This window comes from Hibiscus syriacus, unplaced genomic scaffold (genome assembly GCF_006381635.1).
Source record: "Hibiscus syriacus cultivar Baekdansim isolate YM2019G1 unplaced genomic scaffold, ASM638163v2 tig00001825_pilon, whole genome shotgun sequence".
Taxonomy (NCBI): domain Eukaryota; kingdom Viridiplantae; phylum Streptophyta; class Magnoliopsida; order Malvales; family Malvaceae; genus Hibiscus; species Hibiscus syriacus.
The window spans coordinates 1,120,533-1,145,021 of NW_024061893.1; the positions used below are offsets into that span (position 1 = coordinate 1,120,533).

Consider the following 24,489-nt stretch of genomic DNA (forward strand, 5'->3'; position numbering starts at 1 on the left):
CAGGAACCCTTAATTACCGCAGGTGGGAAGAATTCCAATTCCTAGTCAATCCCCGTCGTAAAAAGCTTACGCCAATCAATAAGAACCTCACCAGACATATCCCAACAAAACCCCAACAAAACCTAGACCGATTAAGAAAGGAAAATCACTCAAAATGGAAGAGAATAGCTACGTCTCCACCCGCTGTTAGACCAACTAACATGCACAGAGAGAGAAGACTTAATTAAAAATCCACTTTACTTTACCCACACTAGATTTTCCTTTATCCCAATCAAAGTATATTTAAATTTAAAAATTTAATTTTTTTTGGGTATTACTATTAATTATTAAAAAATAAAATTAAACGTCGTCAAAATGCACCAGTTTAGCTGTCTGCCTGCCCCCTTCAAACGCAAATAAACCCTCTCTCTTCAAAACCACAACTCCCCATACTTCTCTCTCCCTTTCTCTTTTCGCTCTACACTATACACTTGCTTCCCAAATAAAGAAAACTTAAAACCAAAAAAAAAAAAAAAACAGTTATGGACGCGCCAGAATTCTTTCAAGCAAGCAGCTGCTCTTCACAATTAGCGCCTGAAAAACCAGCGGCCGCCGCTGACCATTTCATCGTGGAAGACCTCCTCGATTTTTCCAACGAGGATGCTGTTATAACTGAACAAACGTTCGACTCCTCAGCTGCAGGCCATTCCACGGATTCTTCCACAGTTACCGCCGTCGACAGCTGCAATTCGTCATCGTTTTCCGGTTGCGAACCCAATTTAGTTGGCGGTATTGGTTGCCGTGGTTTTACCGATGCTCACTCCTCGGCAGACCTTTATGTGCCGGTAATTTCATCCCCCCCTACATGCAATAATATATTTTTGGAATAAAATAAATTTTGAAACTATATTTCTTCGGATTTTGGTTCGGATTTTTAAAACACGGTAGCAACTAGCAAGTAAAAATTTTATGTATTTTATACTTTTTGATCATTTTCCTCGCAACCAAACAAAGATAAAAAGCCATGGGCATGGCAAACGCAAATTGGTTAAAGCTGCGTGAATAGCTTTACGGAAGGAAAAAAGAAGTGAAAATGAAATATTTCTATTGATAATAATAATATATATTTTTATTCTATTATCTACAGTGCGACGATTTAGCTGAGCTTGAATGGCTGTCAAATTTCGTGGAGGAATCGTTTTCAAGTGATGACCTACAAAAGCAGCAGCTATTATCAGGAATGAACATTCGAGCCGACGACGCATTAGATACCCGAAGGTTCCAACCCGTTGTACCCAACCAAACTAATGACGCCATTGATAACGGTGACAACAATCACGGTAACAATACCGACAACCCAATTTTCAATCCGGAGATGTCGGTTCCCGCCAAGGCCAGAAGCAAACGCTCTCGGGCAGCACCATGCAATTGGGCCTCCCGTTTCCTCGTTTTCAGCTCAACAACTTCATATTCCGATCCTGACATCGTCGTCCCGGTGCAACCGCCTCCGCCAAACCAACCCGGCAAAAAAAACGTCAAAACGACGTCGTCGAAGAAGAAAGATGGTGGCGTTGCCAATTCGGATGGGCGGAAGTGCCTGCACTGCGCTACGGATAAGACGCCGCAGTGGAGGACTGGTCCCATGGGTCCCAAAACACTATGCAATGCATGTGGGGTGAGGTATAAATCGGGGCGACTTGTGCCAGAATACCGACCCGCTTCGAGCCCGACGTTTGTGCTCACTAAACATTCAAATTCTCACCGTAAGGTGCTTGAGCTTAGGCGGCAGAAGGAAATGTTAAGGGCTCAACATCAACATCAACAACAATTCATGCATCACCATCATCAGAACATGGTTTTCGATGTATCCAGCGGCGATGATTATTTGATCCACCAACACGTTGGCCCTAATTTCAGGCAGCTGATTCTAGAGTAGGGAACTTCAATTAAATTCGACTTCCTGAATTTTCCCCAGAACTAATTTAGTTAATGAATTCCAGTTGTTTATTTTTTTGGATAATTTCGTAGACTAATCGTCTCTTGAGTTGGACTTTTTCCTGCCTAATTTGGCAAACTCTATAAACCCAATTTTCTTACTTCAGGCAATTGAATTTGATATTTTTTTCTTTCAATTTTGATTCTTGCTTTGACTTCCACCATTAGTGTGACCTTTAAGCTCCAGTACATATATACATAATATAATATGTAAATTATGTTCCCAGATGCACATATATATATTCACTAGATATCCTTATGTACCCATTATTAATCAATTGCTAAACATTAGATTGGAACATTAATTTTAAAAGTTGGAATCTTATATATAACTAATTAACATTATGTGCATCATTAATTATTAATATCGACATTTCTAAGCTTACTAAGCTTATGCATGAATACTTCAATACCTCCCCAAGCTGGTGGACATGCGATTTGATATCACTCAAAACAATTTTAATAAAGAAACACCCGTCATTAATTCTTTACCATGTAATTCACTTGAAGACCACTATTGCAAACCCAGCAGAAGATTTAGGCTCTCCACCCCTTTAATCTTCCATCTTTTTCCAGCAAAGCCTTAAAGTTTTAACAGAAAAAAGAAAGTCATGTACACATTCTTTATTTATTAATTTAGTTTGCCTGAATTCGTACACCTCACATGGAGTTTTTGTTTTTCTGAATTGAGTGAAGACACACGAAACGTAATCTTCGGGGTTTATCCCCATCGGCAGATTAATATGTAAATGCGTACATTTTTCAAGGGCTCTATTTGAATAGGGTTAAAGCCCTAGTTACAAGGGGATAAGGTCAATATTTAGCCAAAATTTTATGTTTTGAACGTTAATGTGCAAGCGATGCACGAACTATTATGGGAACAAGAGAATCAGGCGGCATATATATATCTGATTATTTTAAGTGAATATATATTATTGTTTTAAACTAGTACTGTACCATGAAGCTCAATTATCAACATAAATTTCAGTGAAATGAAACGCCGATGATGAAGTGGCTTTTAAGTTTCACAGATATACAGAGAATGTTTATGAAATCAATGCCGATGATGAAGTAGCTCAATTATCGTTTTCTGCGAATACCATTTGCCCTTCTTCCCTTTGTTTTGCACAACAACTTCAAGAATGAACTGACATGATTATTGAAAAAAAAAGTTTTTGCAGAAACATGAACATGGAAATTCAGGGTTTGATGAATATTATATATAGGAAATTAGGTTTCCAAGATGTGGTTGTTTTTTCAAAATAGAACTTATTCCATGACTTAAAAGAATATATATAGCAGAGCATGTGATGCGAATAAAGATTGGGATCCAGCTGAGAGATTTTAATAGGAAAAATATAAAATATGATCAGTCATCAGTTACAATATTCGTTGACGATGCTACTGTCTATGCACGATCCTAGGCAACTCTAATCCCATAGGCCTGCCAAATCAGTATTCAATTAACCATACAATTTTAACATATATACAATATTCTCAACGCATTAGCCATTTCCTCATTTCCTCTGTCTTGTTTGTTAAAACAAACGAAATAACAGAGAGGCTATTCTTGTAGTAGGTCAGTTGTTATATGTTTTTGCAGACATATTTATAAATTCAATTAATTTTGTGTGAAAACTGAAAAAGGAAGCGAAGTTTGCGGTGGTCACATGCACATCGCATATGCATGCCTGCTCCTACTATCTAGTCTTTTCCCTCCGCCTGCAATAACTCACCGAGTAATTTTTTTTTTTGAAAACCCCTCGGTACTCGATAAATATAATAGGAAGTTCATGCTTGAATGCTCCATACGAGAAAAGCATACACAAATTCATTTTTTTAGAAATATTGAGATATGGGAATAAATAATAGTGGTCTTATGAAAACATGGGCATCCATGCAGAGAGGTAATATTTCCATTTCGAATAGTAAAGACATTGTCTGCTTTTGGCGACCAGTTTTGCTGTCAATGTCTTTGCATTTGGACAACTTGCAGGTTTCACTTTCAGCTCTCTTTTCTTTGGCATAAAGTGGCACTAACATGGGAAGTTGGAAGCTATCATTTGAACCAACTTCTTTTTACAAAATATAACCATACTTGTTATGGTAACATTTTCTTTTCATAGACTACATCAATGAACTTCCTTTCTGGGATTTTGTGGAAACAAATTTCCTTATTAGGGGTTTTTCCAGATTCTGCATAAACCTTGTTATTATTATTTTTTACTTTGGTTGAGTAGCAAGGCATTGAACATGATCAGAACAAGAGCAATGAAGTAAAGACAAATTTAATTTTATAGTCTCAAGGACGATACATTTACATATCATGGCGTTTTAAAACGATAATTTATATAACTTAAAAAAGAAGATGAACTATAGATTCTTTGATCTAGAGAAAAAACAAACAGGATAAACAGGCAGGAAGGGTTTGATCATGCAAATTGCAAAAATTATCCCATCTATAACTTTCTTCCCTGTGTTTGAAAATACATGGAAGCACATACTTGTTTTTTTTTTTCGAAAACGCCGACATGAGGAAACTCAAAAAGAAATATACAAAGGGAAGCTAGGTGTTTGGGGGATGGTGGGAGAGGCCCCATAAGCACTGCAAATGTTGTGTTAATGGTGGAGACATGGGCGCCATAGCCAAGGCAAACTTCGAAAGAAACAAGAGACATGGAGACAACACCCCCATCTCTTCACTTTCTACTTTCTCACCTGCACACCTTAGGAAGATAATATAGCAATCAAAGATTTGTTTACCTCGGCAGAATTCCAAACCCTTCCAAGTTGGATCAGAAAGGGGACACATCAAAGGTTAATAATACCTTAAATATGATTATGAGACGAAAAAATGAACGGATACACGCATTGTCAAGTCTATTTGGAGGCAACCAGGAAGTTTATACTGGTAGATTAGGATAGACATAGGGTATGAAATCGAGCATCAATTTATTGCTTTCATTTTCCATTACTACAATATGTTTAAACAAAAACACATGGTTAAGTAATTGGATCAATAAATTCGTTACATCAACCATTACTTAAAAGTCATGGGAGACATGGGGTACCTGGCAAAAGCAATTCTATAATTTAAAGAAACCTAGTTCAATCAACTGCTCAAAATTGAAATCCAAACTTGTATCCAGCATCCAAGACTCGAAAAATAACTTCGACTAATAATGAACAGGAAATACTTATGTAATATAATAAATATCCAAATGGACATCATCATAAGATGGAATGCGACGACTCTGACCCATCATGCGGTACTTCCAGTTTTGCTATGTTATCGAGGCACACTGAGACCTAGTTCTGTACAAAATTATAAAAACAAGTAGCATTAGCAAGCACTATATCAAAGAAACTATAAGAGGATTCTTTGAGTCCATTGTGAATAAAGCTACATTATATGTAAACACCAATAGGATACAGAAACAAACCCCTTTTTACTAAAACTATTTCAAGGTATGGTGGCACTTGAGAGTTAAAGCAACTTCTAACAAATAGCATGATGAGCAATTATACATAGAATGCATAAAACAATAGATAAGAGATAACTTGCCACGGGAACAACCAAAACAGGCAATAAGACTTGAATAAAGGCACCTTCCATCATGATGATGATGGAAATATACAAATCTTTTCATGAAAATACAGATAATTAGAATTTCCTGCAAAAGAATATCTCACATTGATCTCCTGCAACTAAAATTTTAAAAATCAAATTCTTCTCCTTAACCAAACAGGGTTTTTCTTGATCAGTTTATACAGTCCAAGTAATGGTCTGACGCATACAAAACTCTATCTCACAATTATACAAGTACATTTTATTATTTATTTCAACAAGAGAAAAGTGAAGTTTTGCCTTGACAACTCCATTTAAATTTAGTATCAATTGACAAGGATGACGGAAAAGGGCCTAAGTTGTAAAACATTCTTCATTGACAGAGAAGAATCACACAAGCTTATAGATCATGTTGAAAAGAAAAGAAAAACCAATGAAATACAGAACAAAACAAAATAGACAGCTATTGACTTAGACGTATACATTATCTGTATCATATAGGGAGCCTATTAGATTACAGTATATGCAGAAAGTAAATGGTCAACATAAGTAGAGTCTATATTCGCAATCATATTAGAGTAAAAAAACCAATCTTTAACTTTGATTGACAAAGCAAGAACTAAAAAAAAAATCAGTGTATAGTGTAAAAAGTTATCAATCATATACAACCCACTCAAAGGATGTGAGCTCCCCAACATAAGGTGTGTCTTTGTTTGTATCTACCCCTGTTCCAATACACCCAATTTATCAGATCATCATACATGCATATCCCACTCACTTGTCAGTATAATTTAGTCTTCCCTAAGTTGCCTAGCTCTTTTTATTCGACGAAACCCCCTCCTTTTTTACTAATCTCTATTAGATTGACTTCATTCTGATATACAGTTGAAACCAAGCCCAGCATACTTTGCCTGTCCAATTTGCTTAATTTTTATCTAACTGAACACAAGAACGTGAGAGACCTTTATGTCTTCACTTTCTCTTGGTTCAGTCTATCAACAAAACATTAAGAAATGGAAAACGGTTACATTAAGATAAGAACTATAACAGAGATGCAACAAAAAAAGAACGGACAAATGGTCTCAAAGTTGCTAGCTTTCAGCGATACTTAATTGGACACGAACAAAATATCAAGAGATCAGACAACCTAAACAAACAACATTACTTTACAAATTAACTTTAGAGTTTAAAAAGTTGCTTAGGGGAACAAAATTACAAACATTTTGGAGATAATCAAACTCCTGGGTTTGCACTGCAAAGCATACCCTGAGACAATGACCTAGAGCTCGTTGAATCGATTCCTAGACACGACGTTAACCGAGCTGAAGACACAGCTGAGTGGAGAGGCAGCAGAGATTGAAGACAACCCAATTGAGAAACAGACCTGAAAAAAATTAAAGCTTGACAATTTAGAAGCAAAAGTAGGTAATTTAAGGGAAACCAAAAGGATAAATTAAAGGGTTGAAATTAAAAAAATTGGAGAAATGAAGGAGCCTATAATTAAGGATAAGATTTTTAAAGGGCTTACCTTGAGAATGTGGTAGAGGAACGAGCAGGAAGTAGAGGAGAGGGAGGTTTGGGTTTAAGGGTTGGTTTGTTAATGGAGGATTTGACGATAGAGAACGTTGGTTTTGAGAGAGATCTGAAGCGAGACGCCATTTTAGAGAAGAGACAAAGCAGCAGTGAAATGTTAGGGTTAGGACTTGGGACGGAGTTAAGGGCTTTTGTGGGGTTTTAACATTATAGGTTTCGACCAAGGAAATTACCAAAAGGTGATACAATGGGCATTAATTACTAAAGCTCACTCTCCCTCTAAATTATTACCAAATCCAATTATAATTCAATAACCTATCTAATAAATTTTGACATTTTAAAAAATAAAAAGATTGGCATTATTTAAAAAAAACCTTGACGAGAATTATTATTTGATAGATAAAAATATTTTTATCGAAACAAAATGCAAAAGATTGCTTAGTTGAATTTCCAACTTCATACGAACATTTTTTTTTCTTTCTAAGTAATAATAAATAACATTATTTCCTTCTGAATTTCCATCGAATAGCACTGGATCATAACTAACAAACTTATTGTAGGGAAAGCATCCACATCAATGGTTAGGGTACATAATAGTCATATAAGAAATGAGCAAACTTGTGTTCTAGCAACAATTCCAATTGGTATTTTCCTACTACTACTAATGAATATTTAGATATCCTCATATACCAACTGCTTTGATTTGTTGTATTGCTTGTTCCACAATTCATGACAGGATAGTCCTCCTCCGAAACATACTAGTTGTGAACCGATTAGACTCGTGACAGAGGAATATGGACGGGCGGCAATATGGGGATTTATTTCTCCAAGAACATTAGAGAAAATACAACTTTCCTGTCACTGAATCAACAGCCACTTTTGGTCCTGCACAGTCACAAAAAAGGATGCATGAAAAATAAAGTGAAAGTGAATTGCAACATCCATAAGTGAGGAAGCTGTATTTGATCATTTCTCATATCATTTTCACCTACTATGCATTGGACCCATCATGGAATATAATGAAACATCTATCACAGAAAAGCAAATACAACAGCAGTTCTAGAAGAAAATATAAAAGAAACAAACCAGGTCCGACGGCAAGAACTGTCTTTGACCCTGCTGAAACCTGTTAAACAAAGCTGTCATGAGACCTTGGCCCCAAATATTTCTTCCAAATAATAAGCACTATGAATTTACTAAAAGATCGAAACCAAGAAATTAAACAATCATACACAATGATGCTGTAGAAAAACTGAAAAACTGCCTAGAGTCCTTACACTGCAATAGAACCTCAAACAACTAAAAGTTGCCATTGCATCAGGATACCAAGTCTATTAGTTCGGATATGCCATTACATTCAAGAAAAGTAATTGTGAGATTACACGAATTGATGCAGTAAAATACCTGTGTTCTACCAGCATCAGCAACAACATAAGTGGGAAGGCCAATATTCTCAGCTGCTTCCCTTAGCTTATTCCTGACAAGAAAATGAAAGTACACTTACACAACTATAGACGTAAGTAGATGTATATGATGAGAACACCCCCCCCCCCCCCGGTTCCCAACAAAATCACCCGTTTACATTTCTTGTTGATTCCTGCATGTAACAACTATTTTGGGTTGCCCGCAATCCTCCCATTGTCTTAGAAGGGATCGATCACTGCAATGTTTTTACATGATTTTATGGTTGATCAAATGATTTCAGTTGCACAAGTAACTAACACGGATAAGAGGATCTTCCAATAAAGCAAGGTCACAAAGTGAATATTGAATTAAGAAACTGACTTGTTATCAAGAGAAACATACCTATGCATCAATTCTGCATACATGCCAGTGGCAGCATCTGTCTATTTGGGCAGGAAAAATTCAGTCAAATAATTGAGGTTTAGGATACATGGAATCGCAATGGTGGGAGGGGAGTGTGTATGTGTGTAACTGAGGAGATAATGTTAGTAAAGCCAAAAAGAGATAGATTTTAAAATCGAAAGCAAAATTTCAGATTTTAAGAGTAACAGAAGAATCTTACGGGCACATTGAGATGCAATCTTCCCTGATTTCATCTTAAGGTCTTGTCTAACCACAAAAACCTGCCATAACCATGAAAACAAATTTAAGTCAACTAATTCAGCAAAGCGAATGGAAATATAGAATCAAGTTAAGCATTCGGAGGAAGAGACGCAAAATTAGCTTACATCAAACAAGTACAGCAATTCCCTTTTATACTAAAAGAAATTCAGTCATCAAAGCAGCCTAAATACACTAAAATGCCTGACCATTTGTTACCTGTGACAATTATAGTAGGAAATAAATAAAACTCTTAAGAAGTGAGAATACAAAGGAAGGGAAAAAACATACCATTTTAAGTTCTTGGTCAGCATTTGAGGAAACAAAGTCTTGTTCTTGAAGCTTTCCAGGTAGGAAATTCTTCTTCTTGGAAAGGGTTTTAGTGGGTTTAGACAAATCCCAAAATAACCCAAGTATGAAACCGATAACAAGGCCCGGAATGAAGTTTTCGGGTTTGAAACTCACTCCTAATAATTCACTTTTCTGCTTCTGGTGTCGCATAAGTACCATCGATGAGTACAAATAAAAGATAAACAGCTAAAACAAAGAAGAAGAAGTGATAAGTACCTTGTTTGAAGGTTGAGTAGAGTTTGGAGTGGAAGCCCACATGATCTTTCAGAACACACACTGAATTGGGTTTTAACAGGTATGTGGGCGAACGCGAGTTGTAGAAGTAAGCGAGGAGATAAAATGAAGTTGTCGCGGTGGTGTTCGAATACGCCGCTAGTCTTTTACAAGAGTACTTTCCTAACATAATCATTGTAAATTAAATATATAAAAACTAATATTTAAATTTAATTATTTAAATTTATAAATTAATACTCGCTAAACTATCAATAAAATTAAAAATTATATAAGTGTATTTAAAATATCATGTGTCTTTCATTATTATTTTTTTATAAAGACACGTGATAATATCTTAATTAGGTATATTTACAAGTCAAATTAAGTCGAGTTTTAGGCTCACTTCAATCCCATCCAAAAACAAAATAATTTCAATCGCACTTAAATCGAGCCGTATATAGGAGAGTTTAATCTAATTTAAAATTTGATCTGATTTTTTAAGTTAAAATTCATACTCGATTTGACTCAACCACTCTCTATATATAAATTCATTTTATTAAGTCAAATAAGAAACTGATTGAAAAAAACAATATAGAAAATATTATTATTATTATTATTATTATCATTTTTAAATATAAAAAGAATAATTATAATAACATATCGAACCGGCCAATGAGTGTTGTCACAAGTGGTTGAGATTTAAGAATTTAAGCTTGTAATGCCAAATTTGAATCTTACCACGGTCACTTTTGATGGGCAAACTGTAAATTCTTAAGTAAACCTCAATTGAGTCTTAAGTATGCTCTGACTTTAGACTGGGAAGCCACCCCTAACCTAAACATTTTTGTACCAAAATAAATAAATAAATAAATAACATATTAAATCGAGTCAATTTTTATCATACTTAAACTCGCCCACCTTAAAAAAAACTTGATTTTAACTTGAAATTTTAAATAAATAAAAACAATTCAATCTAGTCGGGTTGGAACCCTTCAAATCTATTCTAGGTGAAATGCACATCTCTAATCTTAAACTCTTTTTGTGAATTTTAATTTAATTTTACTATTGGTATATAAACTAATTGTTCTAAATTTGTTATATAGTTAATCGCGTACAAGACCTCCAAACTTGACCTTTATTCTAAATTTATTCCTAGATTTTAAAATATTGTATTTAAATTATCGGCATCATTTCAATAAATGTTCACATAATATCATATTATATTTTCGGTTTGATTAATATTTAAGATATGTGTCCCAACTAAATGATTATTCTATTAATAATTAATATCTACTTAATTAAAATTGTTTCTTAAATTAAAATCTCGGACTACCAAAACAAACTATACCATATTCAATTGTAAATATGATCCATCCTTCTTTGATTATTTGATCTCTTATTAAATGTTTTTAAATAAAATATTTGAAGTAACCTTTTTTTTTAAAATTTTCAAAAAAAAATTATTTTTTTAAAATCATACATAATATTACATTTTAGTCGTTATCCGTTAAAATGTTGATATGTCATAATAAGATAATAAAATATCATCATTAAAAAAATTTAAAAATAAAATATCATGTCAGCAGTTCTTTTTTTTAACGACATGTGATGAAAACGAAACTATTTTTTTTTTAAATAATTAGGTGATCAAAACGGAATCAAAATGATAGTTGAGTGATTACCCTAATTTTATTATTTTAAAAATATCGGTGACAAATCTGTTGGTAAAAAAATGATCATAATCTCAAAGTAGAACGGTAAATATCAATAAAAACACCAACATTCTCTTGTAATATGGATTTAAATTCGCCATTTAACCCAAAAAAAGCCATATAATGTAAAATAAAAATTAAAGCGTTGAAAAATAAAGGAAGATAAAATCAATTTTGGGACAATTACCAAAGACACGAAATAGAGATTAATTTAAAATAGGCAACAGAGAATTATCTAAAAAGGAAGTGAATGAAAGCGAAAGTAGGAAAATTAATGTTTAAGTTTGGAATATACAGAATGTCGGCAGCCATGAATGCCAAGTTTGAACCACCTCTGATCAGGTGAGATTAAGATGTTCCAATCCAGGTATAAGTAACACATTTCTTTTACTTTCTTAACATTTTCTATAGTTAAAAGATATATAATTCTATTTTTATTAGTAAGAGGTTAATCCCATTTAATCATTAAAACAATAAACAATCTTCTTAATATTTTTAATTATATTGTATGTGTATAAATGCATGAAAATGTAGATCATCCAAAACACAAAATCAGTATACAAAATTAAATAAAAGTATTTATTAATACCGATCACGCATTATTTAAAAGTAAGGTAGATTTGCATTAATTAATACAACAGAGTTTGGCAATGATTTGATGTAGCTGAGTCAGAGCTCCAATACTGAAAGCAATATGGTTACCAAAGGACAACATTTTGCTCATGCTTCTTCTTATTCTTCTTTTTCGTCCATTAATCTCGGTAATTATAAAATAATATTAATTTTAAAATATTTTATTCATTTAATAATGAATCTTTAAATATTTTTATATTCTTTAATGTTTAAATTTAAAACTTTTAAAGATAATAATATTTTTTTAATTATTAAGATAACTTGATTCATGCATAATATTATTCTATTTTGAAGGTTACAAATTAAACATACTATGAGGAAAAAAAGAGTTTGAAATAGAAGCCAAGCTCATATACAAATCACTGTTGATTTTCTTCTTTTAAAGTTTTAAGAAAGATTTCACATCTCATTTTCTCATTAAAGAAGTATTAAATTTGGGAAATGGGTTGTTCCCATATAAACCACCACATTTGAAATTAGTGGGGTGCCATACTCGTACTCTTGTAGTCTACATAGCTTTTGTCTTCGAGTAAGGGTTTTTTTTTTTATTTGGTATTGGTTGTCGTTTTTCTCTGGGTTCTACCCGTTCAATTCATAGAAAAACGTAAAAGAGTTTAGATTTGTTATCTTCATGTCGAGACTGGGTGACGACGAGTCCAGCTTAGTTCTCAAATGGGTTTATGATTAAAACGACAGGAAATCCTTCTCTCGAGTCTGCAAACAATGGCTGCGGGTGCAAGGTTTATCCCGATTATCCATTCGGGTTCTTGAGCCCGATCTCCTCCCCAGTTTCATGCCCAGATTTCCAAATCTGCTTTTCTTTGAAACCCAGATTTTTATCTCCGATCCCCATCTTGAATTCGTGGCGAAAACATGTCCCATACTCCAAGTTCTTAACCTTAATCTTAGGAAAACACTTGAAGAAATCGATGAAGTTGGTGGGATTTCCGGGTTTGAAGATGTTGGGAACGATGGGATTAGCGCTTTTTTGTACTGGGTGCCGAAATCTAACGAAAGCGTTGTTGCGAAAGAGAAAAAAATGTAGGCAATGTTGCTGTTATTTCCCTCGTTAAGTTCTGCAAGAATTTGACATCTCTGGATTTAGGAAGGTGTAATCTGGTGGATGACAAAGCTGTTGAAGAAATCGGGTGTTCCAATTCAATATGGGTTTTGAATTTGGAAGCTTGTTCATTGATTACTGACCATGGATTGACTGTTTTAGCAACTGGGTTCATCTCAAGAACGTTGAAAAAACTGGTCCTTGCAGAGTGTGATCGAATTACTGATTCTGGGTTGTCAATGTTGAAGCACATGTGTTGCTTGGAGGAGCTAAATTTAGCTGAATGCGGGTCAAAGATAACAAATTCTGGTGGCCTCGCGGTTTCTTCACTTTCGAGCCTCAATAAATTGAATTTGGAGAAATTGAATTTGGCTTGGCTGATCAACTTATCGGATGTCACAGTTACTGCAATTGCTAGAAATTGTGTGAACTTGGTGGCTATTGATTTAACAGGTTGTGAGTTGGTCACTGGAGTTGGTGTTAGAGCATTTGGGAACCATGGATCTCTGGAATACCTTGTGTTGGCTTCTTGTCGCAATATTTGTATGGATTATTTGAATATTGTGATCAGATGCCAGTCACTCAGGGACATTGTGCTCGACAAAGGAATCAGAATGTGGATTCCAATGGCAATGCAAGTGCACATCAGCATGTTTTGTCAATTGCAGTGGCGTTGAAGGACAACACAGGGGTACTTGAAAAAGCCTTTTGTAGGATAGAATTTGGATCAAACCAAGGTTAGTGCTTCATGAATTTGTCACAAATTCTTTAAGAACAAATTTATATGTACTTAAACTTCAAATCTTGCTGATATTTTCCACTAGTTTCTTAGCAATATACTTCATCTTCTGTTCTTCATGTTGCTTTATATGATTATTGGTGAAGGCAAGGTATCGATGTTGTTCAAGATTATTGGTGAAGGAAGCTGGAAACATCATTCGATGGAAAAGCATAAGTAGAGTGTTTTGTGATTGGAAATAAAGTACTACCGGCCATGATTTCTTATTCAAGTTTCAACCTTTTTTTTTGTCCTTTTACTTTTCATTAGGGGCTTATGACACATTTTCCTCATACTTTTTCTTTCATGTTCATTTAACCAAATAATAAACACAAGTTAAATGGTTGACACTTGAAAATGACTTGTCACTTTCATTCCAAATTTCCAATGCCATTTGGTTCTACTCTATTTGTTCTTTCGAAATTTGAATTATAACTTGTATGTTATCTTTTAAGGGTAAATGCATGAGAGGTTTAAGCACTGATTTGGCAGGCCTATTATGTTTGGTAAAGTTTAAACCGAACAATTTAAGAAGGTTTTGCCGAATCTCTTAGGATAATTTTCCATGCCAAAACAGGGGCAAAAATAGCAAAGTGAAAACTGTAAAAATAAAGTTGGAATTTTTGGCCCATTTTATGCTATACTGCAATCGGTAAAGGAGCAAGACATAAGGCCTCGTATATGCGACCAAAGGTCCAAGCTATCCGTTCGTTGTCCGAGGAAGTGCAAAGCAGCACTGTCATTCTCTAACCATTTGTTAACAACCCCCCCCCCCCAACAAAAAAAAAGGAACCAAATCCCACAGCCCTAGTAAAACAAATAAAAGATGGGATCATCTTCAACGGTGAGAGCTGTTGGTGCTGTTCTCCACATATTCACAAATGGGGTTCCCTCGTCTTCCTTGATTGTTTCTCGAAATGGCATATTAAAAAGCATGGGGAGGCGCTCTTCCAAGGTTGCCGGCAGAAAGGTCTATTTTGTTTTGTTTCTTAAATGCCCTCTGAATAAATATAGCATCTTCAGATTTGTATGCTACCTGTTTGATGAAAGTCCTAACAGAAGACAAACTCAATTGTAATTTACGAACGGAAATAGTTAAATACTACGGTTACTCTTGTTTTAGCGTGGAACTGAAATATGCTTTTACCTATTATATATGCGGTCAGAAACTCACATTCAATGAAGTATTTTTATACTAGCGTTCTACTTAAATTCAGGGTGCTCAAGATGCAAAGAAGGCAAAAGTCGACTCAAAGATTGGAAAAGAAATTGTATCTGCGTAAGTTGGTAGCTCATAGTCCTGCTTGATTTTCTACATTAATGCCAAAAAAGAGCTTTGAAAATTGTTTATACTCGTTAACTGCTGGAAGTTCTTATATCATGTTTTACCATTTTTTAAATTAATCTAGGTTTATTACAAAGTAGTATATTTTCTAAAGATTCTCAACCATCTGACAATGAAAACTCAAACACCCTTATAGTCTCTAGTCATACTAATTTGTCCAGTTTCTATACATTTCTGTGTGGAGACTGAATCTCATGAGTTTGATGCTTTATGCACTGCAGTATAAAGCGAGGAGGTACAAATCCAGCATCAAATACAGTTCTTGCAGCTGTAATTGAGAAGGCCAAGGAGCTTGATATACCCAAAGAAATTTTGGAACGCAATATTAAGAGAGCTGTTATGGTGGAGTTAGCATGGTAGTAGTCTTAACAGATAAAATAACTCGATCAGTTGCAGCTGTTAGGGAGGTAGTCAAGGACTGTGGAGCAAAGATGGCAGATCCTGGTTCCGTTATGTTCAAGTTCAGGCGTGTTCGAGTTGTGAATATTAAATTCACCGATGCTGACAAAGACCAGCTCCTTGACATTGCATTAGATGCCGGGGCTGAGGATGTTATTGAGCCTCCCACATATGAAGATGATACTGGCGAGGATAGATCAGAGAAGTAATGCTCCTTCAGTTTCAAACTGAATTCTTGATTACTTTCTCCTTTTCATACTTACTGCATCTTTTGGGCTTATTTTGATTTTCAATTTTTTTAATACATGGCATAAACTAATTCCTTACTTTTCTACATAAATTTAGAGGAACTAATTATTGTTTGCATAAAAAAATTGACTTTCGTTTTCTTTTCTGACTGGAGATTGTTGAATTGTTTTGGACAACAAAAAGTCTGGACATATAATGACAGTATCATGACACACTGATCTGTAACAAATCAATCCCATTTTCATTTTTGAAACATGCAAGTTGTTTGCTTCTTGGACTGGGCAAAGTCTAACGTCCTTTCTCCTTGTAGCTATTACAAGATTGTAAGCTCAGCAGAAAATTATGGAACAATACTTTCAAAGCTACGTGAGGAAGGAATAAAATTTGAAACTGATAATGGTTCCGAGCTAATTCCACTAAGCACCATTGAGGTACTTTTTCTGTAATGTTGATAAGATATGTGGCCTGCCTTTGACTTCTGCTAAACCAGGATCTTTTGCCTTGTATATGGCTGATTTTGACCTAATGATTTGCTGAGTGCTTATCACACTTGATTTCCTAATAACCTTGTTTCACCATCTTGCTCATTGCATTGGCGCCGTCGTTGATATGTTGGTTGGATTCAGGTGGATGATGAGGCAATGGACTTGAACAAGGAACTTATGTCTAAATTGCTTGAACTTGGTGACGTTGACGCGGTTTATACAGACCAGAAGTGATTTATATCTAGACCATTCCAAATACTGAAATTAAACCTGTAGGTGGTGAATAAAATCACAATCTTTACTGCATTGTTGCTCGATTTAGCTGGGGATTTCCTAGAGGATCTTTATATTCTTCATTTTTATTTTCAAGTTTCAACCCTGTGATAATGGATGGAAGAAGAAAGGGTCGAGTGTTTATATCTTGTATCGGAATTTAGATAATATTCTCTTTGATTATTGTCACTAATTTTAAAGACCCACCATGGGAGAAACCACCATTTTACCTTTTCTGATGGAACTATCCCGACGTTGGAACTCTCGAATTTTTTTGGTGATGATTTCTGGTTGTATTTGACGAATAGTATCTCTGTATTTTTGCTTAGTTTTCTTTCTAAGCTGGTGTTGATCCATGACCTTAGCAGAGATTAGTATAGAACGAGACGGATTTTTAACTACCCGGCCTGAGAAATAAAAACATGTATACGAACCTCACCTGCCCTCGAATAAATGAAGCCCATCCCGACCCGAGTAAAATGACAATGAAAACAGTTTTTGCAAGTTGATTTTCCAAATGACATACATGTAATTGAAGCAAAGACAAAAAAAAAAAAAACAAAACAAGCCGATGAAGAACCCGGCCTCGACGAAGAGAGAAATTTGATATTAAAAATATCACTTGATAAACTTTTCATCAACTACAAAATCAACCACTTCTATATACCCAGATGCAAACTAAAGAAATTCTCTCTCTTTGAGGCATCACATTAAACACCTCAACTGTCTTCTCATATGTCCCATTCCTCGTATCTAACCCTAATTTGTAAAATAAAATTGTTTCATCAGTTTTCATCAAGTTTGTCCCTCGGTTTGGGAAACATAATGAAGAAAAAAAATGAAAAGAGCAGACGGATGAGAGAGAACGATGGGAAAGAAATAAATGCAAGATGAGTGAAACGCATGGTTTTCAGGATTGGACCGGTTAGCAAATCGGTCATGCTATCGGTTCACTGGTTTAACCGGTTAAATCGGTCTGATCGGTAGAAAGAACTGGACGACGTCATAATTATTTAAAAAATTAAATAAAAATACTAAAAATATTTAATAAAAAATAATTTTTTATATCACAAGTAATATTCAAAACAAGTCATAACATATATAAGTTAAAAACCATAAAATCAAGAGAAACAAAATGATTTAAATTAACTACAACATAATATTTAAGGTAAAACATATTAAATAATACATATAATTATATAACTATAATTAAAAAATAAATTTGGGGTTAAAAAAATCATAACAAAATGATATTGATTGGTTTAATTTTTTTTAAAAACAATCTCACATGGCTAAGAAACATAGAAGAGCATCCCAAAAGTCTAAAGAGAAAATATGAGACAAAACAATCTCACATTGCTAAGAAACATAGAAGATCATCACAACTAACTTCTATAAATAATAGAGTTAATTTGGTATTCAAAATCATTGAGCCTTTTGGTGAACATTGAGTGAACTATTCTTTCACTTCAATCAAGCTCGAATTTTAGGCTTCAATCTAGCTTCTAATTTTTTTTTAGTTCAAGTTTTAATATTATATTTCGAGTTTGAGTTGAACTTGATAATTTTTAGCTTGTGAGTTTGAGTTGAGTTGAGCTTACTTTTAAAGTTTTCAAGTTCGAGTCGAGCTCAACAATACTCGAGTTCAACTTGGCTCGTTTAACAAACGACGTTGTTTGATTTAATTTTTTTTTTAAAAAAAATAAAATTCCCGGTTTTTTCCAGTTTTTTCCGATTTTCAGCCGGTCCGGTTCGAACGGTTCAGCGGTTTTGACCGGTTCACTAATAACGGTTCAACCGATTTAGATTGAACTGGACTAAATAACGATTTCCGGTTGAACCGATTAAATCGATCGATCCAATCCGATTTTTAAAACAGAGGTGAAATTTGGGTGGATGAGATTTATCCAAATTTAATGGCATGAAAATAAGATAAAGTAACATAAAAATGAGATAACATCTAATCAAATTCAATGGTACGAAGATAAGTATTTTAGATTATTTTAAAAATTAAAAATTAAATATATATATATATTAAAATTTTATTAAAATTTTGTTAATAACTAAAAAAATTATCATGTTAATACACCCATCAATATAAGTTATAGTATGTTGTTGCATAAGAAACTAAACAATAATTTCATGAGTTTGTAGACCAATAGCAATTGGTATTGTAAAATTGTATGTATTTGTATTGTGGTTCATAATAATATCACGTGAGTTATAGATTTATATTGTGTGCCCATTTATGCTTTCATCAAGCCACAAAAGTCTTAAATAATTTATATATACGGTAGTATTTTATTAAATACGATTAAAAATATTTTGAATCGGATAAATTAGAATTGTAACCTAAACTCAATTAATTATTATTTTTTACACTGCTACCTTGACCCATTTCAAACGTATAATTCAAAATAAAAAAGGGGTCCCGTCGGATAAAATTAAAATCTGACATATTAAGAGGAAATTGTGATTCCTATTCCTGTTCATAGGCTGCTACAATTTTCCATGTATTCGTTTTATCCATCTTATTTTGATAAAAAGTTAGTGCCCATCGACCCACAGATGAGATGTTATCAACCATTTTTGGGAGAATTTTTGTGTCTAAAACAAGACATTTCTCCCAAAAAATCAACAAGAATATACTATTGTTGTTTGATGCATTCCCCCTGTTCTTATTATAAAGTTTTTAAGGGATAAGAAGGTATAGAAAAAAATACATTTTTATCTAAAACTGGTCTACCATTTCAATCGTCAATGGTATGTGCTGGCCCCACACATAATTGCCCTTTTTTGGATATTTTCAGAGTTTTTTCTTAATATTTTATGTATTTTTTTTCATTTTAATTTTTATTTAGTCAACGATGATATTAATTTTAATATTAATTATCAGTAGTTGGTAGTTATTAATTTTCTTTTCTTAAATGTTATGTCCTTTCTTTTCTTTTTTTCTTTTTTTTTTGAATTTTTTTAATTTTCAATGAGTATAGCTCTTGTGACACGATCGTTATAATTTTTTATTTTTTGATCGATTTATCGTTGGTCACGAATTGTCAGATCTCTTATTTATTAAAATATTGTTTGTCGATATAATCATAATAGTATAACGAAGTAGTTTTGGTAAATTGTTTGGTTCGCTCACCACTCTTTTATCACTTCATAAGGTGTCTCATTTGACAGAGACAAAAAGTTTTATGAAGATTATTAGATTCTTAATGTTGGACATCATTTTTAATAGAAGATTTTGTTTTCCTTCGTATCTTTCAATTTAATATTTTTGTTTCGTGTATGAGTTTTTTTAATAACTATTATCTCCATTTTTCTTTCTATGTTTAGATACATTATAATTTTGATTCGTCTCATTATTTTATAGATAAATTATATAAATGGTTACTAATGTTTGAGTAAATTTTTGTTTTCCTTATTGAAGTTTCAAAAATGAAATATTAGTCACTAATATTATCAATTTGTAACAAAATGATCACTCGCCATTATAATTTTAATTCTTCTCATTATTTTATAGATAAATTATATAAATAATCACAAATGTTTAATTAAAATTTTATTTTTCCTATTAAAATTAAAAAAAAACATATTAATCACTAATATTATTAATTTATAATAAAATGCTCACTCGTCGTTCGCAACAATAACGGAATGCTGGTAGTTGCGTTAACTTTTGCAAACGCTCTTTGACCGGAAGACCCTCAAATAACCTTTTCACCTTTTCACGCCCTTTTTATAATTCTCAAACCCTCAGCTGCTTCCTTTCCTATTTTTGAATTTTATCAGCACCGTCATCATCATCAAGAAGCAAGGTTTTTTCTTCTTCTTTTTCCTTATGAAACTGAATGAAGCAAGGTTTTTTTTTATGAAACTGAATGAACCAAGCAATGGAAGAAACAGTAAAGCACCATGGCAGCAGGAAATGCAATATCAAAACCAGAGCTTTCGAGGGCTTGATAAACAATCCTCATGAGCATCAAGTAGCTTCATCCTCGAATAATAGACCAGCAGGTTCCTTCAGATTTTCTCTCCTTCGATGTTCTGATCTTTTCCGGCCTTGGAGATTATAATTGCTGGCTGCTACAATCACCGTGGCTAAGATGTACAGTGCACAGAGTGCAAATCTCCAATTCAACCAGTAGCTTACGGTCGTGGTATCGGCAGACATGGTGGTCTGCCAAGTATGATTTGAGTATCCTGTTAAGAAACTCAAGAAATCAATGTTAATCGGACATATGATTAATTATTAAAAAAAAAGTGAAAAGTTTGGTACGTCCTTGATATGGAACTGGAAGTGCAACAATGAGATAGAGAGAAAGAAAATGGACGAAAAAGGGAAATAAATAATAAAAAAAGAACTTCACTTCATGGCTCCCTTGACATAGATGATAGAACTGCAAAGAGTTTCAATATTTTCTCCGTTAACCCAAAGTTCAAGTTGATTTACTCGATCTGGCATGAAAATGGAATCTTTTCTTTCTTTATTTTTGAAGTAAATGAGTAGTCTTTGGAGTTGAGAGTTTCCATTCCATTTTACTACTTCTTCCTTTAGGGTTTTACGTTTTCTTTGTTTGGATTCAGAGAAATTTTCATCCCTCCTTAAAAAAGAAAAGGATTAAAAATGGATGAATATAGTCAACAAGTAAAGGAGAACAGTGCCCCCAAGGGAAATTTCTTGTATGCATATCCCGCTGTAGCAACGAATTATTCTTCATACACAAGTAATCAGCAGAGGCAGATGCCTTTGCTTCGTTTCATCTTCAATCAATCTGCTATCAATCCAAGGCAAACCTGATTTTGAAAACCGAAGCGAAAGAAAGCTCCATTGATGTGGAAAATATCAAGGCCAAGATCATTGCTCATCCTCGGTGTTCTAATCTCCTGGAAGCTTACATGAATTTGTACAAAAGGTTATTTGGCCATTTCCATTTGTATAGAGGGGTCTTTTTAGTCAAAGAGCATTTGCAAAGGTTAAGGCAACTGATATAAAGTCCACATCAGCATTCTCATACCGGCTGCTAGTAATCATTTTATTATAAAGCGAGAAAATTAGTGACCAATATGTTATTTTTGAAATTTCAGTAAAACAAATAAAAATTTATTCAAGCATTAGATACTATTTATGTAGTTTACCCTTATTTTTATTAATGAAATTTAGTTATCATTATTAAAAGAAAAATATATAAACATTGAACACAACATTCATATAGTGATTGTTTATTCCTTTCCAACATGAAATTTATCCGAGAAATTAAAGCCCGACATTGGAATGATGAATGGATGATGTTTTATCTTCAAATAGCGTTTTGAGACTGTAAGGCCGTACGATATGTGTAGTTCCAGCCCACATTAACTCTGCAAATTGCCGGTAAGCCTTCTCGGAGGGATGATAGGAATCAAAGAAGAAGAAATCAGCAGGATTATCACATAAATCGTACTCAGTTACCCCTCTCTTCCCTCCACAGCTATCAATTCCGCCGTACAAACCAGACCCGCAACACGCCGTCGTCGCATTCTTGAAATCTTCACACCATAAATGAAATGGACTCTTCTTATTTAATTGCTCGAGCAAGGAGAAAAGAAAAATAGCAGCGATTTAACATTACCATATTTTGAAGGGTTGTTCAACCTTTGAGTAAAAGATTGATATATATTGTAAAGGGCATATTTGAAGCCTTGAAGCTCCTTCTTTAACTTATCCAGGGTTTTGGGAAGTAGAGCATTGTGAACCTTTGCTATTTCTGTTGCTTCATCGTTGCAATAACCCCCTGATTTTGCTTTCATGTAGGGTAAACAACCCAGAGGTATCAGATTTGGGAACCCAAATTTCCTCCCTCCATTCTTGTATATTTCCTGCATCAGTTTTAACAAAAAAAAATTGTAACTTTAAGCACCTTGTGGAAATGAAAGGGAAAGAGAAGAGTTTTTTTGGGTATGAATTACTTTGATAGCAACGGTGAGGTTGCCGAGCACCATGGAAACAAACTCTTCGTCTGAGGAACTTGAGTTTTTGGTCAAGTAATCATTGCCCCCGACGCTAATCAAGTAAACAGCACTGGACAACATTTTCTTTGCCTCTGCATCCCCTAGCTCTTGTCTCAATGATTTCTCTACTTTCTTGAAGTATTTTATCTGAGTTTCCAAGTCAACAACCTGGCGTTTAAAATAAACCAAGAATTCCATCTAAATATGAACTAAACAAGTCTCAATAAAGCATTTAAGATGATGAACCAATATGACATACAAGTCCTTGATGAGATTCGACAAGAGCACCGGCTCCACCAGATGCAAAGTTCACCCCGTCTGTAAACTTATGCTTCCCAGGCTTTAAATACGCCGGAATTACTAACCCAGCAAACTGAGCTACAACAAAGAAAAAAAAATGGTGAAAAATGAATCGAAGGGCAAATCGAAACTCAAGTTTTTCTTGAAGTGGTTTACCAATAAAATCTGGAATCAGACGGCCATCAGAGAATCTGCCAGTAGGGTATTTGAAGAAGGTTTCACCATAAGGAATGAAATTTGCCTGAAAAACAGTAGTGGTGTTGATGTAATTGTTGTTTCCGGGATCGAACAACGAATCACCAAAGATGAACAGAGCAACATGATTTTCAGGCAGATTATGACAGCTAATGAGGGTGACAAATGTTGAAAAAGAAAGCAAGAAACCAATATAGGCACTTGATATCGCCATTATAATAACATATAAAACTGACTACCTTCTTAAATAGTTTATGTAATCAGTTTCTTTTAAATATAAAACTTAATAAAATTGGCAAATCTATATCTGAAGCAATATGAATTGAAGTTTGAGCAAATCACATGCGAGGTTACGCAAAGAATGTCATTAATGGTAATTTGAAGTGAAATTGGACCTGTAAACTTATGCTGATTAAATCACTTTTTCTATATTAATATAGGATGATTATAGAAAAGAATATGTTGTTAAGAATTTTAATTATTTGACAATGATATCTCAAACAACCTTATAGTTTTGGTGCTCAAAACTTATGATCTCTAGCTATATCAACCAATCAATCATCCCTCCACGTACAAGATGAATTTTTTTCGTGATTTTTTTTTCATTTTGGAATGTTTTCATGTAATTAAAAAGTTTTTTTTGAGGAATATATTTTTTAATCAAATTAAATAAAAAAATTAAAATTATAAAAGATATTTATGAAAAATAATATTGAACTAATCACACAGATATTTCGTTTCTCCTAAGATCATAAAAATACATAAATTAGTCCATAAAAATAAAAAAAATTGATTATTGAAGGAAAAATGTTCAAAACTTGAACCAAACAAACGTAAATGATATATATAAATACACCATAACCATCAATGAAAAATAAATACAACCAACACTAATATAAAAAATATATATAATAAGGATGACTTGTTATCAAGCTGATATTATCATAATTTAATCATATTTATCTTTAGTGATTGTGAGCATCTGTTAATATCCAATTTGAAGGTTTAAAGTATGGATATATCAATATGATGACCAAATAAACAACGTATGAATTTAGAGAGATGACGTCAATCTAATGTTTAGGAGACAAAAATATGTATAAGGAAAACAAACGAACATGTTATAAAATAGATAAAAATTACTAGAAGATAAAGAATAATTAGATATGAAATAATGTATTTTTAGATCATCTGGTTAAAAGTTCTCAGTTAACACTTCTACTCTGATTTAGATTGTGAATTCAATATTGTTATGGGAATAGTTAAAAAAATTAAACACAACAATATAATTGAATTATAAGAGAGACGAGTAATAAAAAAGGAAATGAAAAATGAGCAGTTGATGGGTAATTTAAAGTTGATG

General features: G+C 33.6%; 4 protein-coding genes and 2 pseudogenes across 9 annotated transcripts; 3 read left to right on the forward strand and 3 right to left on the reverse strand.

Moving 5' to 3' along the window:
• The first annotated feature begins 474 nt into the window (after positions 1 to 474).
• Positions 475 to 1,961, forward strand: LOC120136084 (GATA transcription factor 12-like). The gene is made up of 2 exons (XM_039152199.1): positions 475 to 824; positions 1,127 to 1,961. Exons 1-2 carry the CDS (start codon positions 522 to 524, stop codon positions 1,913 to 1,915), a joined length of 1,092 nt encoding a protein of 363 aa, XP_039008130.1. The 5' UTR covers positions 475 to 521; the 3' UTR covers positions 1,916 to 1,961.
• A 2,948-nt stretch (positions 1,962 to 4,909) lies between these two features.
• LOC120136117 (protein NONRESPONDING TO OXYLIPINS 2, mitochondrial-like) lies at positions 4,910 to 7,309 on the reverse strand. 5 transcript variants are annotated; one of them, XM_039152257.1, is made up of 3 exons: positions 7,071 to 7,309; positions 6,808 to 6,926; positions 4,910 to 5,283 (listed from the first exon to the last, which is right to left on the reverse strand). In XM_039152257.1, the coding sequence occupies exons 1-3, from the start codon at positions 7,199 to 7,201 to the stop codon at positions 5,264 to 5,266; spliced, it is 270 nt and encodes an 89-aa protein (XP_039008188.1). In that variant the 5' UTR covers positions 7,202 to 7,309; the 3' UTR covers positions 4,910 to 5,263. The 5 variants fall into 5 exon arrangements, with proteins under 5 accessions (XP_039008188.1, XP_039008182.1, XP_039008177.1 ...); XM_039152251.1 differs by having other exon boundaries at positions 4,910 to 5,289; XM_039152246.1 differs by having other exon boundaries at positions 6,763 to 6,926.
• A 247-nt stretch (positions 7,310 to 7,556) lies between these two features.
• Positions 7,557 to 9,844, reverse strand: LOC120136103 (peptidyl-tRNA hydrolase 2, mitochondrial-like). Of its 2 annotated transcripts, XM_039152227.1 has the most exons (8): positions 9,707 to 9,844; positions 9,431 to 9,628; positions 9,102 to 9,162; positions 8,882 to 8,918; positions 8,658 to 8,735; positions 8,480 to 8,552; positions 8,162 to 8,201; positions 7,557 to 7,960 (listed from the first exon to the last, which is right to left on the reverse strand). In XM_039152227.1, the coding sequence occupies exons 1-8, from the start codon at positions 9,746 to 9,748 to the stop codon at positions 7,911 to 7,913; spliced, it is 579 nt and encodes a 192-aa protein (XP_039008158.1). In that variant the 5' UTR covers positions 9,749 to 9,844; the 3' UTR covers positions 7,557 to 7,910. The 2 variants fall into 2 exon arrangements, with proteins under 2 accessions (XP_039008158.1, XP_039008153.1); XM_039152222.1 differs by lacking the exon at positions 7,557 to 7,960 and having other exon boundaries at positions 8,064 to 8,201.
• A 2,753-nt stretch (positions 9,845 to 12,597) lies between these two features.
• On the forward strand, positions 12,598 to 14,227 carry LOC120136075 (annotated as a pseudogene).
• Positions 14,228 to 14,649: 422 nt separating this feature from the next.
• On the forward strand, positions 14,650 to 16,823 carry LOC120136094 (annotated as a pseudogene).
• A 5,051-nt stretch (positions 16,824 to 21,874) lies between these two features.
• Positions 21,875 to 23,355, reverse strand: LOC120136158 (GDSL lipase-like). The gene is made up of 5 exons (XM_039152275.1): positions 23,088 to 23,355; positions 22,891 to 23,009; positions 22,590 to 22,799; positions 22,253 to 22,499; positions 21,875 to 22,169 (listed from the first exon to the last, which is right to left on the reverse strand). The coding sequence occupies exons 1-5, from the start codon at positions 23,338 to 23,340 to the stop codon at positions 21,898 to 21,900; spliced, it is 1,101 nt and encodes a 366-aa protein (XP_039008206.1). The 5' UTR covers positions 23,341 to 23,355; the 3' UTR covers positions 21,875 to 21,897.
• Between the last annotated feature and the right edge of the window lie 1,134 nt (positions 23,356 to 24,489).

Coding starts and splice junctions, on each gene's coding strand:
- LOC120136084 (XM_039152199.1), top strand. CDS start 522: ATGGACGCGCCAGAATTCTTTCAAGCAAGCAGCTGCTCTTCACAATTA. Junction 825..1,126: donor CGGCAGACCTTTATGTGCCG/GTAATTTCATCC, acceptor TATTATCTACAG/TGCGACGATTTAGCTGAGCT.
- LOC120136117 (XM_039152246.1), bottom strand. CDS start 7,201: ATGGCGTCTCGCTTCAGATCTCTCTCAAAACCAACGTTCTCTATCGTC. Junction 6,927..7,070: donor TCCTCTACCACATTCTCAAG/GTAAGCCCTTTA, acceptor AATTTTTTTCAG/GTCTGTTTCTCAATTGGGTT.
- LOC120136103 (XM_039152222.1), bottom strand. CDS start 9,748: ATGTGGGCTTCCACTCCAAACTCTACTCAACCTTCAAACAAG. Junction 8,919..9,101: donor GATTGCATCTCAATGTGCCC/GTAAGATTCTTC, acceptor CCAAATAGACAG/ATGCTGCCACTGGCATGTAT. Junction 8,553..8,657: donor TGCAGGAATCAACAAGAAAT/GTAAACGGGTGA, acceptor TTTTCTTGTCAG/GAATAAGCTAAGGGAAGCAG.
- LOC120136158 (XM_039152275.1), bottom strand. CDS start 23,340: ATGGCGATATCAAGTGCCTATATTGGTTTCTTGCTTTCTTTTTCAACA. Junction 22,500..22,589: donor ACCTCACCGTTGCTATCAAA/GTAATTCATACC, acceptor AAACTGATGCAG/GAAATATACAAGAATGGAGG. Junction 22,170..22,252: donor GAACAACCCTTCAAAATATG/GTAATGTTAAAT, acceptor TATGGTGTGAAG/ATTTCAAGAATGCGACGACG.